Source organism: Volvox carteri (genome assembly GCF_000143455.1).
Source record: "Volvox carteri f. nagariensis unplaced genomic scaffold VOLCAscaffold_38, whole genome shotgun sequence".
NCBI lineage: Eukaryota > Viridiplantae > Chlorophyta > Chlorophyceae > Chlamydomonadales > Volvocaceae > Volvox > Volvox carteri.
In genome coordinates this window covers 220,980-236,119 of record NW_003307581.1, presented here as the reverse complement: position 1 = coordinate 236,119, position 15,140 = coordinate 220,980, and the positions used below count along the sequence as shown (strand labels likewise).

The 15,140-nt window shown below is 56.0% G+C and overlaps 2 protein-coding genes across 2 annotated transcripts; both read right to left on the bottom strand.

The window, feature by feature from the left end:
* Positions 1-3,060: 3,060 nt before the first annotated feature.
* VOLCADRAFT_106099 (uncharacterized protein) lies at positions 3,061-5,668 on the bottom strand (the record flags this gene model as incomplete). Its single annotated transcript, XM_002953704.1, has 6 exons — positions 3,061-3,851; positions 4,312-4,439; positions 4,648-4,813; positions 5,052-5,194; positions 5,314-5,376; positions 5,462-5,668. 6 exons carry the CDS (start codon positions 5,666-5,668, stop codon positions 3,662-3,664), a joined length of 897 nt encoding a protein of 298 aa, XP_002953750.1. The 3' UTR covers positions 3,061-3,661.
* Positions 5,669-6,482: 814 nt separating this feature from the next.
* glsA (asymmetric division protein GlsA) lies at positions 6,483-14,855 on the bottom strand. Its single transcript, XM_002953703.1, has 17 exons — positions 14,607-14,855; positions 14,158-14,266; positions 13,629-13,839; positions 13,243-13,301; positions 12,852-12,921; positions 12,043-12,155; positions 11,708-11,800; positions 10,997-11,122; positions 10,396-10,485; positions 9,886-10,001; positions 9,522-9,577; positions 9,084-9,212; positions 8,544-8,696; positions 8,059-8,241; positions 7,609-7,971; positions 6,937-7,107; positions 6,483-6,905 (listed from the first exon to the last, which is right to left on the bottom strand). Exons 1-17 carry the CDS (start codon positions 14,773-14,775, stop codon positions 6,756-6,758), a joined length of 2,361 nt encoding a protein of 786 aa, XP_002953749.1. The 5' UTR covers positions 14,776-14,855; the 3' UTR covers positions 6,483-6,755.
* Between the last annotated feature and the right edge of the window lie 285 nt (positions 14,856-15,140).

Below are 15,140 nucleotides of genomic sequence, written 5' to 3'. Positions count from 1 at the left end.
CTGAGGAGGCTCGGCTGTGTAGCCGAAAAGTTGGTCCTAGCTCTAAATCAGGCGAGTGGCTGTGTTCACTCTCTGCTGCTTCGGCTGCGTCCACTTGCTCCAAATCACCGCTGCTGCCTGCGTGCTCGACGCGTGCTTCTGACGCGAGGCTGTTGCCCAACCCTGATGCAGTACCGGAGTACTCAGGGTTATCAAGCCACAGAACCTCCTGCTCCTGCTCGTGCTGCTCACTGACGGGTTCCAGTCCTGGGTGAGGCTGCTGCTGCTGCTGAGCAGGGAGGGGCGGACCCTTCTTCACTCCCTTTTGTTGCTTTGCGTGACCTTTCCTAGGGCGTGCTGGCGCAGTTGAATGCTCGATGGACCCTGGGGGCCGAGCTGAGCGGTGGGGATTGACGCGACGTAGAGAGTCCGCCAGCGCTCAAAAGATGATAAGACTCTTACAAGGCTCTAGTGAGAGCGCAGTGTTCAGTGATGTCCGGTGACACTATCTCACTGATGAGTCTGTATGGCCGGAGCCTGTGTGCACGTACGATAGTCCTGGGACACACACCAACGCCGGAGCGCTTGGTGGCTGGGTACGGCAAAGATTAATAGTTCTCCAACAGCTAGGGCTCGGCACACGGATGCACCACTAGAGCCACCACTAGCTGGTTCCACACTTAATATAATCACACAAATGTGCCCGATGGGCGCGTGGAATGCCAGACAACACCCAGGAGCTCGGAAGCTCCGCACTGAAAGGGGTGCTTCGGCTACGAATCCTGACTCACTGCTAGCCAGATCAACCACGCCAAAAGCTCACAAGCTGGATAATAACAGCAGCTTTGCGGCAAATCAAAAGAAAATGAGAACGCGACAAGTAGGCACTGATGCCACGGATGGCTGCCGCCGGAGGGTTGACGCGCCCGCGCTCCTCACGCTGGTCGGAACCAGGCGAAGAAGTAACTTGAGGTCGATTAACACTGCGTATTCGATGTGCCTCGGAAGGCTAACGAGCTGTGTTGGCTTAGTGCGCGGACGCGAAAAGCCTTGCTCAATAGATGGGTAACACCACTTGGAGAATATACAGCGACGGATCGCTTTCAACAATAGCTGCACAATAAACTCGGGGTACTGACGCCCGATCCCTTGCTTCTCACGGCCGCCTACTTCAGGACGACTCGCCGACCTTCTCGGTCGTTTGGCTGTGGGGTAATGATGATGATACAATACGATAGGAGCTCTCCTTGAAGCTCCGGCTTGACTTGGCTGACTCACTCCAGCTTCGTTAACTTGATTTGCGCGATCGCATTAGGCGAGGACGGGCTGGGAACGGATCCCTGTCGAGCCTAGAGGTAGGAGCACTAAGGGCGGACCTTATGGAATGCTGTGTGTACACTCTCTGTCTATCCTGCTCTGCTGCGCGTGTCGAGGTAGGGTAGGATTGCAGTCTTGTTACACCAAACAGTCCTATCAACCCTCCTATAATTATATTATCTTCAATAATATAATGGTCTATACGCTCACGAAGAGTTGCTTCGAGAGCCAAACGACAAATGTTTGGCCTCTTCGCACTCACATTTATGGCGAAGCACCGACTGATCCACGCCGGGCCTTATCACACCCGGCCCTACCCTGGATGCGTAACGCTCATCCGACTCACGACAGATAAACGACAACCTAACATCTTCAAATCATAACGGAAGCGCCTTATACGCCACCCAAAGTCTCAAATAAATCAACACGCGGTTCGCCTTACTACCTTCGGTTGGCTTAGCCACCTGCGGATAGCGACTAACTCGGTCGTGGCACGTAATTTGTGCGCTCCAGATGTTTTGGCGTGACAACGGATTGCTGGCGTACCATGCGTGTACTGCCTAAAGAGAAATAGCATTATCATTATTCCGAACACCAAGTCATCCACATAGTAACATGGACGCATGTGTTAACACTACCTTCCATGCGAAAAGAATAGGCTAATACGGGAAACCTAACAAGGGAACCGCAGGTTGTCATTCGCCAAACCTAATACCATGCATACACATAACTCTGGCAATTCTGCATGTTGAAAGAACATGTGCCCCCGAGATGTTTGGCCGTAATCTCATGAATGCTGCCGAACATCTCGGGGCACGTGTTCTTTCAACATGCAGAATTGCCAAAGTTATGTGTATGCATGGTATTAGGTTTGGCATAACATCGATATCGTCATCCAAGCAGGCTGCACAGATATATAGCCATACAGTTACAACAAAATCGAGATAACTACAATGCATAGCAACTGCGAGATTTTTTTTCCACCTGTCTTGCAGCCTTCAACTAGAGACATACTCTACAGTACTGTAAGGTGGTGATGCAACTGTCTTCAAAGGCACATGTGATGGGGCCCCTACCATCATCATGTTTGCCTGGTATATTCCTGATCAGGCAGCATATTGGAGAGAGATGCAGGCATACCAGGCACACCAGTACAGCTGCCGCAGCTCAACAGTGCCGCAGGTGCAGATACTCATGGCAAGACTGAAACTAACCTGCGGTATATTGTACTAAGGGCCCATCAAGGATGGCTAGCTACTGTCTAACCTCCATAGTCGAGCGCTGTCATTCTTGCAGCACCCTCATTGAGCCCTCATTACAGCATACCACAGGTTAGTCTCAATCATGCCATGAGACAGCATCTGTGGCACTGTTGATCCCTGCAGCTGCACTAATGCCTGGTATACGCCTGCACCTCTCTCCGATAACCTGCCTGATCAAGAATGCCCAAAACAAACATCTTGATAATGGCAAGGGCCCCATCACAAGGGCCTTTGAAGACAGTTGCATCACCACCTTCTGCCAGCAGGTCATTGAGCTGCAGCTGCACAGATGTCTCTGGTCTGTCTCAGGTCCACACCGCTGGCAGGTGCAGTACTACTAGTTGCATTAGCAACATTAATGTTATGGGCCAGACAGCAGAAAATATGGGAAAAAAACCGCATGCAGGTACAACCATGCTTAACGCACGTGCCAGCAACTGGACCAACTTAAAAGCATGCTGGATATGTTTGGAATCATAGCTACCTTAGCCAGAGAAGACATCACCTGACCACGCTTACAATAATATGACAAAAATTGCAGACCGTCCGTGAACAACTACAAGTACGACAACAAACTAACGAACACCAGGACGAGTGTTGCACCTCACCTTTTACGATTGCCCTCTACAAAGAGTCTGGCTTGCTCTCTCTATCAAAAGCCGCCTGGTTTGCAAAACAAAAAAGGCGTCATGCTTGTCAACTGGCTTGGTCTGTAAAATATATGCTGCAGCTGCATGCAGCTGCATGCCATGCATACATCCATAAATACCGTGCAATCAGTCAAGTCACCTAATGAAATGTGGAGACATGTTGGACTCCTCCATAGTTTATTCCTTTCAAATGTATACCTTTTTACTCACGACTTGCAGAAGTCCATGCAATGAGAACCAGGCACGGAGAATAACGACCACAAGAACCCTGATAGGTGTCCTTGCGGCACGGCATGGTTTTTTTTCCACAACCCTGTCATACAGCAAGGACTCCAACTTCACCTACCCGGCAAGGCAAAAATATACTGACGGCCCTAAAAGAAAAAGCCATACGGCAAGGCTAAGGCTTTATCTCATTCATCCCATGGGGTGCTAAAAGCAGTGGTAACCTGTTCAGGCTATCTTTGTCGTGGTTCGCGAGTGGTTCGCGCCATTCATGTGGTGAGTGCTGTGCAGGTGGGCGGCATGGCGCAGGAAGTTGGAGTCATCCCCCAGAGCGACCCCGTGCAGCACCGCACTGGTTTCCATGACCTCGATGAACCTGCAGAAGTGGAGATATATGAATATCTGTCTGTATGTCTGTCTGCATGTGTACAGGCAACGGAGAGATTAGGCAGGGGGATATGAAATAATGCAGCAGTAGTGTATGCTCTTCAGCCCTGGCATCACAGGAGTCGTTCAGACTCCGTTGTAACATTGGAGGAGCCTGCAGGTACCCACATGCGTCGCATGGACCGGCCGAAACTAGCCGCTTCAGTTTAAACATTGGGCTGCAAAAAGGTCTTCTAGAATATGAACATGGGGTCAGAGCTGGTGATGTGAATGTATGGATAATTCGATGAAACGATTAAACTAGTAAACGATGAAAAGCACCCATGTACACGAGTAAAAGCCAGGAAACATTGAATGTGTTTGCACGGCTGGCGCTGCCTCCACGGCAATCCTCCCCCCCTCCTCAAGCAAGGGCACACAAGCCGAATGCGTCCATTGTTATTCCTGGCGGACTATTGAACGCCCGTGGCTTTCTAGCTCACTGCACTCACTCGTCAATGTCCAAGCGGTTTTTGCTGTTGCCAACGGCCTCGCTGATTTGGCACATATCAACATCTGTTAGCACGGCACCCAGTGCTTCCATGCCATCTTGGAACTCAAGCATGCCGATCTCACCATCCTGCATGTGTGTGCAAGTCAACCACAAATCCAAGTTGTGCACATGTATGCAGATAGGCAACGTAGTCGATGTTCTAATGCAACACCAGCACCGCAGGAGGAAGGCCATGAGCAATACAATGCGCGAGTCACAATTTCAACATTTCCGGCAACAAGCTGTGATATGTAATCGCCGACAGTTCGGTACCCAAGCCGGACCACGCCCTCACCCCGTCGGTGTCCAGCACGTGGAACAACCTGATCAGGCAAGCCCGCGCATGGACTTCCTTGTCGGTCATGGCAGGTACGGCAGACGTCGTCCTGGCGGTGCCGTCTGCCGCGCGGCGCTCTTCAACACGTTGCATAATGAGCAAGTTTGTACGCATATTTCGTACACTGGAGCAGGAGGCGGGTAGGAGGAATACACGGTAAACACGTCACAGGGTCTTACATATGGCAGCAGACAAGACCCTCACGTGGCAGCATAGATGCAGAGCAGCAGAGGAATTCGGCGTTTGAAAGGACTTCGCAGGTCTCCATCCTGTCTTAGTAAGAAAGAGCGCGTCTTCGGCACAACAGTGCACAGGGCATAAGTGCTACCATGGTGAAAACCAGGTGTTCATTTGGGTCTCACCTGCCCGTGGACATTTGCTCGCGCACAAACTTTTCAAGGCCGTTGAGGGAGGTGCAGGCCTCCGGGTCGTGTTCGCCTTCATCGTTACTCAAATTGCAGTGCAGCTCGAACTGCTGCCGCTTCGAAACAAAGTAACTCAACGCCTGCCGGTGACAGCGAGCCAAAATATTCACGATCGGAAAGCTGCCAGAGAGGCCCGCTGAATTACACTTTGGGCATGTTGCGCGCAGTTGGACTGGGTTTGGGTGAAGCTACCACCTACCTTCCAGCACTCCAAACCGTCCTCCGCTTTGCAGAGTTCCGTTAAGTCTTGCTGTGCTTGGTCCTGGGGTTACAAGATAGAATATTTAGGCGAATGGGATGGAAGATTATGGAAAGCTTAAAAGCAATTAGGGATGAGCAGTACCGACCAGCACAAGCTCCGTCTCGGAGCGCTTTGGATTTATGTTAGATAGCGAGACAGATGCTTTCAGCGATTCAGGTTCCTGTCGTCTGTTTGAGAGATCCACATTCTGGTGCAAAGGTGACGCCTGCACTACAAGCAGGGACTTGCGGGCGCGACGCCAGCTCGAAATTACGTGCGGGTTCCGGAACTTTGACAGGGACAGTGCATCCATCTTTGCAGTAAGGTATAGGATTCTTGATCACGTATTAGATTGTAATTTGTCCCAATAGTATGCCAGATATGCTCCATGTACATTGTCAAGTTGACGTCAGCCGTGTGTACGGAAGGCATGGGAATTGCTCACAACTTCCGCAATCTTCAAATATCCATCTTAAATCCTTCTAGGAAATGCTGTTTTCACACTCATGCTTCGATACGCGGAAAAGGCGTTCAGCTTTGTCGCCAATAGATTCTTATTCGATGTCTTCGTTGTGCAAAACAACAAAGGCCAAACAACCCTACATGTGGAAGCAGCGCCCGGCCTGACGAGAGCAATGGGGTCAACTGTGCCATAATGATGGTCCTGCCCAGAGCTTAGTTACACGTGTGCATCACCTATTCGTAGGTTTGCACTTTTTCAATAGCCATACCTATAGTTAGTGGATGTGAGGCTTCCTCTCAGTTCCTCGAAGCCTCTCAAAGCACTCGCCTTCCCTGGGGTCTCTGCCTATACGCCTGTTAGGCTGTCTGCCTGCCTCACTGCCTGCCTGCCTCAGCTACTGCAGTATGAGAATGCACGAACACGAAACTCCCACCACCACCTACCATGTCCCAAGATCAAGCCATCCATCCTCCTGGTGAGGCTTACTCTACACTAACCCCTTTCCCAACCCCCAATAACAACAGCCCGGAAAAAGCTTCTGACTGCTTCCGCCGCTAATACAAGGGAAAGCACATGGTGCAGCCCGTGTCCTTCATCAGTTGTCACCTGTAACCACACCCCCTCCTACGAGTACATCAGCCCAACCGCCCGAGGTCCTCGGACAAGATCCCACAATCCGAGCAGCAGTCCATTTGATGGTACAATACCATGCCCCGCGCGTACAGTACATATCTTCACACACGATATGGCGACGCACGGATGCACCCCCCACCTAACACATGCTGTCCCACCGCTTCCTCCTCCACTCAGACCGCCACTGAAAAGGTACATGGACCCAAGAGAGGACAAACGCTAACCCATATCTAGCTATTCATCACCCGTTCCCGCCCGTCTGTCCTCCGCAAAAACACACACACACGCGCACATGAAGACTCTATCAGCCTCTGCCCAACCTCTGTCCAAAACTGTCACGACACAGCGGATGAATCCTGAACACCGTGCATATATTCTCTATTGCCTCCGCTCCCTTCCCTTCCCATCCCTTGCGCACAAAGCCCCAAACGCATAAAGCCCCAGACGCCTTAATCGTCGCCGTCGTCACCGCCACCGCCGCCGCCCTCTCCCGCAGCTTGTTTCTTGCTCCGGAAGGCCTCCCGTAACTCCTTGAAGCGCTTGAAGCACTGCGCCTTGGTCTTCCCGGGCACCAGCACCGCCACCGCGTCCCAGCGCTCCGCCCCCAGCTCCTTTGGACACTGCTTCAACGCCGCTACCAGTGCCAGCTCTTGTGCCTTCGGATGAGGATTATTCCGGTTCGGGGCAGATTGGAAGCGAAATTGGCGTTTGGGATTGGGTGGAGAAGAGGGACATTGTGGAGAGGGCGTTTGGCGGGAGAGAGTGGGCAATACCCCGGGCAGCGCGACGGGGCAAGGACAGGGAACAGAGAAACCGCATGGCAGGGAGTCGGAGGGTGGTACGCATACTGGGCGAGAGCAGTGCAGTGTTGGGACCCGCCGTACCGCACTGCGCGGTGCCTGGGGGCAAGCCAACCAAGCTATTCAACCACTTCCATCCGTCTCTTCATCCGTCCACTCCTTCCCTTCCCTTCATTGAACCCCGGGGAGCAAACCCGCCGGCCGGGGGAATAACGCCAGCCCGTCTGCCTCCCCCCTCCCCCCGCTTCATTCGCTTCGTGGCTCGTCTTCCCTCCCCCTGCAGCGCTTGCCCCTTGAAGGACCCACCCTGGAGTCCCAAACATATTACCGGACACTTCCCCTTCTCTACAGGCGTACCTCACTCCACGCGCCAGAGTCTGCCACCGCCGCCTTCTTCACGCCTTTGGCCGCCGCCGCCGAGGACGCCGTCGTTGCCCCTGCCGCTGCCTCCGTGGTTCCCTCAGATGGCGCCCCTGCCGCCGTTGCAGTCGCCGCTGGGGTCTTCGCAGCCTTGGACCTGGCACTCGAGCTGCTCGGGGATGCGGGTGCAGCGGGGGTGCCGGTGGAGCTGCCGCCACTGGCGGCAGCCTTCGCTGCAGGGGCTGCGGAAGCCGCCGCTGTCGCTGTTGCTGCCGTTGCCCCCGAGGCCGACTTGGCAGCGGGCTGCATCAACTTAATGGCTGCCTCGCCTGTCAGCTTGACCTCCACATCCGTGAACGCCTATAGCAGGGACAGAGTGTCACAACTTAGCGTGTGCAGCGTCATAGTAACGCCCTCGCCCTACACATGAAACGCATGTAGGCGTACCTCGGCGCGCGTGTCGGCTTGTGCCCTAACCTCCGCTGGCTTCTTCTGCGCGCCTTTCCAGTCCTCCTGCGCCTTCATCCTGGTGGCTGAGGCCCCCTGCCGGTCCTTCACCATCAACAACACCTCGTCCAGGGTGCGAGTGCGGACGAAGGCGGCCACCGCCTCCCACCGTTTGGGGGTACCCTGGCGCAGAGCAATAGCATAACACCGACACGGGCCGTGTAGCGGTGGTAATGGCGGTGATGGTAGACGGCCCGGTGGGCCAAATGGCTAAAAGCCACCTAATACCGCACAGCCCAACTGCAATTCAATCCACTCCCCTCCCATTCCGTCTCCTGAACCCCTTCCTTTCTTATCCAGTTGGACGGGCGTGAAATTGAAAATGGCCTTGCAACCAGCCAGGAGCGATGAACCACCAGCCAATCCCCCAGCTCGCACCAGCCAGGCATCCCCCGCAAGGCTGTGCCCAGCTCAGACCACCCTACCATCGGGAACTTGTTACAGGCCTTATCAAGCAGCCGAAGCTCCTCCTCGCTCCACTCGCGCATGGCCGCCATCTTGCGGCGGTGCTCCTCCCGAGCTGCCACTTTGGCAGCCAGCTCCGCCTCCCGCTTGGCTGCCTCGCGCGTCCGAGCAGCCTATACGTCCGGTGCAGTAGCAGTAGCCAGCGGGCAGCCATCAAGTCACCCGTCATGTTATTTCGCCACGACATCCTCAGGCACACATCAGGCGCCTCCTTCTTAGGAGGCGTTCACATACAGACATGCAGACATACGGACATCAAAACCCATAAAATATCAGATAAATATACGTCCAGCTGACGTAATGGGGGCTAAGCTGCTGGCCGCGGAGGGATAAGACAGACGGACAGGCAGTCGGGGTCGCTACCTGATAACCCGGTCTCGAAATTAGGTCGTCATGATCTTCCCCTTGCCGGACCATGCCCAAACCCCGGAAGTGCCCAATCGCTGTCCAAATTTCGCCACGTCAACCCCCCAAGTCAAACCCCACACCCATCCATTCACCTCCTCCTCCCGCTGGTCGATGCCCCGCAGAGCCTCCGTCAGCAAACCTTTCTGCGCCGCCGCCGCCGTCTCCCCCTCGGATATATCGCAGCTACTGAGGGCTTCAACTAGCACAGCCAAAGCCTCGGGCTGCAGTCCACCATATCGTCATCCACCATATCGTCATAATATGTACATCGCGCACCGAGCGCATGTAGGGGGAACGAAAGGGAAGGAAGGGACGGAGATGGCGAGTCCATGATTATGTTGCATGTACCGCAGCATCACAGAAGCCCAGCACATTGCACCCATACGGAGGAAACCGGGTGGCGGTCAAAGCGTCCTATGAGGACCAACCGGGATGGCGCAGGAGTGCCGACAACACTCCGCCGTAATGCCGCACTCCACTCTGCTCTGTGGTCCCCCCGGAGAAAGCACCTTACGTACATACGCACATACCTCCAACTTGGTGATCAATTTCTCCACATCGTCCTCGCTCACCAACCGGGCTCCACCTGGACAGACAGACAGACAGACAGACATGGGCCCGTCACACACGCAGGCAGGCACTGGGTCAGGAAGATGGCAGGCGTACTGCAGGAACCACAAAAACACACGCACGTATATACACACACACGCCGGCAGGCTCGTACACGTGTGTGCGCTCACCGCCGACATCTGCCATTGTCCTGATAAAAAACCAGAACCTTGTGGCTCAAATACGTTTAATACTTGAAACTGTTCTAAACTAACAACATACAAGTACTGTATTACACCGCGAGCACCGTTCCCTCTGCCCTCTGCCCCACCCCTCCACCCGCACCCGAGCCCTCGGCGACCGTCCGCAGCCTCTTCCGGAGCTGCTTCAACTGCGCCTTGACCGCCTCGCGCTGCTTGCGAGCCTCCTCAGCCACCCGCTTGGCCTCCTCCTCGGCAACCCTACGCCCACCAGCGCACACATACATACATACATACATACATGCTCGCACAGACAGAGGTAGCTTCACGTCATCAACACGATACACGCGCAGAAACGCAGCAAAGCCAGGTCATGGCGTCTCATGTGCGTCATCAACATCGCAACGCAGCGGCAGAGCAGTACGAGCAGGAGCAAGCGCGTGACAAGTTGGCTACCAGGCGACCGTATCCCGCAGGTCGGAAGTCAAGGTCCACGGCATATTGAGCCGAGCCGGAGGATCGACCGTGCTGGGTAGAGGTGAGCCGTCAACGTGCCACCTGCCGAGAGGACTGTGGACCGAGCGCGAGAGCCGCTGCTCGCTTGTTTCGCCGTGTACGACATACGTACATACATAGACATACACTCATTCCCCACCTGCGCGCCTCCTCTTCGGCCGCCTTGCGCGCCTCCTCCTCCTCCTGGGCCCTACGTCGCGCCTCCTCCTTCTCCGCCTTCTTGCGCTCCCTGGCCCGTCGTTACCACCACCATCACAACCACCGTCACCACCGCCAGCAGCAGCAGCAGCAGCACATTGGGGGATAAAGAAGAAGGGGTATACGGGGCAAGGCGGGACACCCGGATGTCATCCGCACAGCAATCCGCACGCCGCCTCCCCTCCGGAAGCAAGCAAGATGTACGGCAGTACGCAGAGCCCTGAACAAAGTACTCCAACTGGTCGTGAGGGTGAGAACCTGAGCGGCCTACATACATACATCCGTCGCCCTCCCACCTCCATTACTTGCGGTACACAGCTACCCCCAACACAGCAATGCAGGGGGGGTGCACGCGCACGTGCCCAGACCGGGCGCACGTGCCCAGACCGACATGGCAGGCACGGGCCCCATCCCCCCACATCGAGCCGACCCTCCCCCCAAGTGTGGCAAGCACACCACATGGCATCACACCAACACCAGTACCACTACCACTGCTACTGCCTGCCAACCAACCAACCAATCAACCCAGCCCAGCAACCCACCGCTCCAGACGGTCCTCCTCCTTCTTACGAAGGACCCGTGGGTCATGTTTGTAAGCTGCATCCACGAACTCCCGCAGCCGGCGTCCCTCCTCCTTCTTGCCCTTCTCACGCAGCTTTGCGTTGTTTCTATGCGGGGGTGCGGTGGGTGCGGTGGGTGCGGGGTGCGGTGGGTGCGGGGGTGCGGTGGGTGCGGTGGGTGCGGTGGGTGCGGTGGGTGCGGGGGTGCGGTGGGTGCGGGGGTGCAGTGGGTGCGGGTGCGGTGAGGATGTGATGTGATGGGACGGGACGGGACGGGGACAGCGGAGGAAATCAGGACGCGATGCAAAAGTGAACGAGCAAAGTGAATCAGCTGCTGATGTCGTCCATAGCTGCGAACGCAAACTGATGAAGGCGTCCACTTCAATAAAGATAATGAGAGCTATAACTGGTCTCGTTAGTTCCGGAAGCTCAGGCCCCACAGCCGAGTGACGACAGAAGTGGACGCAAAAAAGGGATGTGTGTCACGCAGCCGGCTGATCAGTCCTGTCAGCCGATGTCCTGCATGCCCAATGCTCTCTAAAATCCAAACCACCCGTAGCAGGTTACGTGAGCAAAGGGGGCCCCCTCAGTTGGAAGGGGCGGGTGAAGTGGCGGAGGGAACGCAAACCCCCACGGAGAAGGGGTACGGGGTGTCGGGTGGATGGCGGGGGGGGGGACGGGGGCGGCTCTCACCGCTCAATCCAGCGGCGGTGCTCCCTGCTCTCCGCCGCCTCCACGTCCTCCTCGTCCGGATGAGGGAACTCGCGCCAGGATTTGAACGTGTACCTGCGGAGTGGAGTGGAGTGGAGGGTGAGGAGGAGGAGGTGAGGAGGAGGAGGTGAGGAGGAGGACACGCGTGTGTGTGTATGGGGAAGTTTGGTTGGGTTGGGGGGTGATGTGGGGGGTTGACGGCGATATGAGGGCGAAGTGAGGCACTAAGAGGAGAGAATCTGGAGGGCAAACAGACAGACAGACAGACAGGCAGGTAAGCCGGCTCACATATACAGGGGTATTGATAAGACGCTCACCAGAAATCATAGAACTTGGACACGTCCCCCCAGGGGGTGCTGTCATCCCCGACATCCGGTACGGGCTCCACGGTGGACCAGCGGGCGTTACGGCGGAAGGCGGGACCGAACACCTACATGCGTACGGGCGTACGGCGGTAGGTACGTACACACGGGCATGCACATACACGGCAGGCGGCAGTTTGTACACTGTGTTGGGCTATATTGCGACTTCACGTGGAGTGGGACGCAGAGGCGGGGCCAGGGTGGAACCAGCGGCGCTTTGGAAGCGGCAGGTGGGGAAAGACGAACCACGAACGGGTGAAGCGGCAGGTGGGGCAGGTGGACACGGGGAAGGGGAAGGTGACGGCAGTTCCGGACTACCAGCGGTCGGATCCGCAGACGCCCTCCCCCCGGGAGTGCCATCAGGGTGAGGGGACTGTACGATAGGCAAAAAGCCAGGAGGAGGAGTCATCTTTCGGCGGGCCCCCAAGTACCCAAAACTGCTGAGTATAGGAGTCCACAGTGATGGGGGGAGGAGGGGGGAAAGACGAACCACACGCGATTGAAGCTGCTGCCAGGGCAAGATAGTAGCAAACGTAAAAACTGACCGAAAGGGGAGGAGGGGGGGGGAGGGAGAAGAGAAAAAGGAAAACCATGCAAGGTCGCAGGGGAAGGGAAGGTTTGTAAATCCGGACGGACGAACAGAACGTGTCGGGCGTTCCAGTAAGGTCTGGTCAAGTCTGTTCGGATCGGAGTCATGGAACCCAAACCCCGTCTGTCTGTCTGTCTGTCTGCCCGTGGGCCGCATGCCTCCCTCCGTGTCCCACCTTCAAGAAGTCCTTCGGGTCGCACTGCAACGGCAACGTGTCGTCAAACTCGTCCGTTGAGTCAAACTCCCTGTCCACGGCAAGTATGACGTGCGTTATACTTATAAAGTTTTGTCTTTGGAACATCAAAACTGATCAACGTGAAGGAAACAGTTGGGCAAGTATGAATGGCTGGTGTACAACTGTACGAGCTGTACGGATGTGTGTGTCAAGAGGGGTAACATGCGAAGCGAGAGCGATGGCAGAGATGGGGGAGCAGGTGAAAGGCGGTAAAGGAAGTGATGTGGAAACGCCGCCAGCTCGAATAAACAAACAGACAGACAGACAAACAAACCAATTACATGGCTCCTGAAATTGAATAATATTTCAAGACCTCCTAACTCCAGCTTACCTCCGCTTGGCTGGGTCGCTAAGGATGTCGTACGCATCCTGGATGGTTTTGAAGTGCTCCTACACGGGATTGGGGCTTCGGCAGTTGGTACTTTGGCAGTTGACAGTTAGCAGTTGACTTTCGCTCCCTCTTGTGCCTTAGCACGCCGCCTCTTCCCCTAGCCCCATCCCTCAACCCCCCATCCCTCAGCCCCTCGCTGCTCTAACCAACAAAAACTGCACCAACGGAATCTCCAACCGACCCCGCACGAACCCCTAGCACACGCACTCGCCTCCCTCCCCTTTTACCCATTAGTTGGGCTTCCGGGCAATCCGCCCCTCCCTACCCATATACCCCCCCAAGGACGCCGGGCCCATTCCCGCTCGCACTCCCACGCCCCCACCCACCACAATGCGCTCCCGCTCCGCCTCGTCCGTGACATTAATGAGGGCCTTATCCGGGTGGTTCTCCAGACATGTCTTCCGGTAGGCCGCCCTGATCTGGGCCTCGGAAGCGGTCCACCGCTCGTTGGCCAGTCCGAGCAGAGAGTACGGGTCCGAGCCGTCCTTCTTCTTCACCGCCTTGCGCTTACGAGCCTTGCTACCCTTCCAGTCCACACTGCCGTTGTGTGTGTGGGGGGGGGGAGCCCGGGGGGGGGGAGAAGGGCCGGGGCGCGCAAGGCATTGCAGCAGAGGACGGGAATCGTACAATGATGATGATGAAGATGATGATGATGGTGGTGGTGGTAGTGGTGGTGGCATCTCCCCCCCTTTCCCTCCCCTCCCGGCTTTACCCCGTGTGCGCCGTTCCAACCCCACCCGTCCCTCTGCCAGCCCGTCTGCACATCCGTATGTTTATCTGTGCAACAGCCACGGGATCAATCGTCGTACACAGCGCCCCCCGCTTCCGCTGTCGCTCGTCCCCTTTATGACTCACCCCGGTGGGGGCTTGTCCGAGTCAGCACCCGCGGCAGCCGCCGCTGAGGCGGCAGCGTCTGCTGTACCATTGGCGTCGGCGTCGGCATCCTCAGTTGGCGTGGGATCCTCTGTTTTGCGTACGACAACAAAACCCGCGTGCGACATGCACGAACATAAGCACACGCAAGCACACACGCAAGCACAGGGGCACGTAGGAAGGGCGCGGAGCCTTAGCTGAGGGGAGACGGAGGGGGGAGATGGGGCTGTGAGGCTGGTACTGTGTGGGCGATTGCCACAATGGGCAGCTGTTCAGCGGGGAAACATGACCTGGCTGATACAGGTTTAATTATATTAAAACCTGTATCAGTCATGGCGTGCCCCGCTTCACCTCCTGCCGTAACTAAGGCCCCGCCGTATCATTGGGTGTTCCAGTGTGTGTTCCCACGCGCAAGCCGGCGGCTCGCTTACCCCATAGCCCAGCCTGCTGTAGCGCCTTTAAGTGGAAGTAATAGCCGGCAGGATCCTTTGCACCATATGGAACTGGCCCGGCGACGCTGCAGGTGACCAATCGCCCGTCGGGTGTTCCTGGGCGGAGCTCCTCGACAAACTCAAGCGACAGATGGCGCGACAGCAACATCGCTGTGCTGCCCCGTCGGGTGTCGACCGTTGGGAGAGCAATTCCGGTATGTCGTTAGTATGTGCGTCCGCCACAGATTAGCTTGCTGATCCTGATCTGCAGCTGGGCCCTCGCGACGACACAGATTCCCGCCGCCGGTCACACCGCAACGCTGGGTCCGACGACGAACCTTTTTTAAATGCGCATATGTATGATATTGTTTGGTAGGTTATATGAGGTGATCCATGATGAAGGGAGAGTTGTTCTGCTGAGTGAGGTACCCGCAAGTGCTTCCGAACAGTTGAGGGTTTAATTTTAAAGACTCCATAAGCGCTACAATTTAATGTATAATAATGAATTCTTAGACAGTAGAAGCATGCTCGACT

What these genes read in the sequence shown, in the direction of transcription:
- glsA (XM_002953703.1), bottom strand. Translation starts at nt 14,775, where the DNA reads ATGTTGCTGTCGCGCCATCTGTCGCTTGAGTTTGTCGAGGAGCTCCGC. An exon ending in CACCGCCGCTGGATTGAGCG is followed by an intron (nt 11,123 to 11,707) that starts GTGAGAGCCGCC and finishes ACCCCCGCATAG; the next exon opens with AAACAACGCAAAGCTGCGTG. An exon ending in ACTCTGGCGCGTGGAGTGAG is followed by an intron (nt 7,108 to 7,608) that starts GTACGCCTGTAG and finishes CCTCATCCGAAG; the next exon opens with GCACAAGAGCTGGCACTGGT.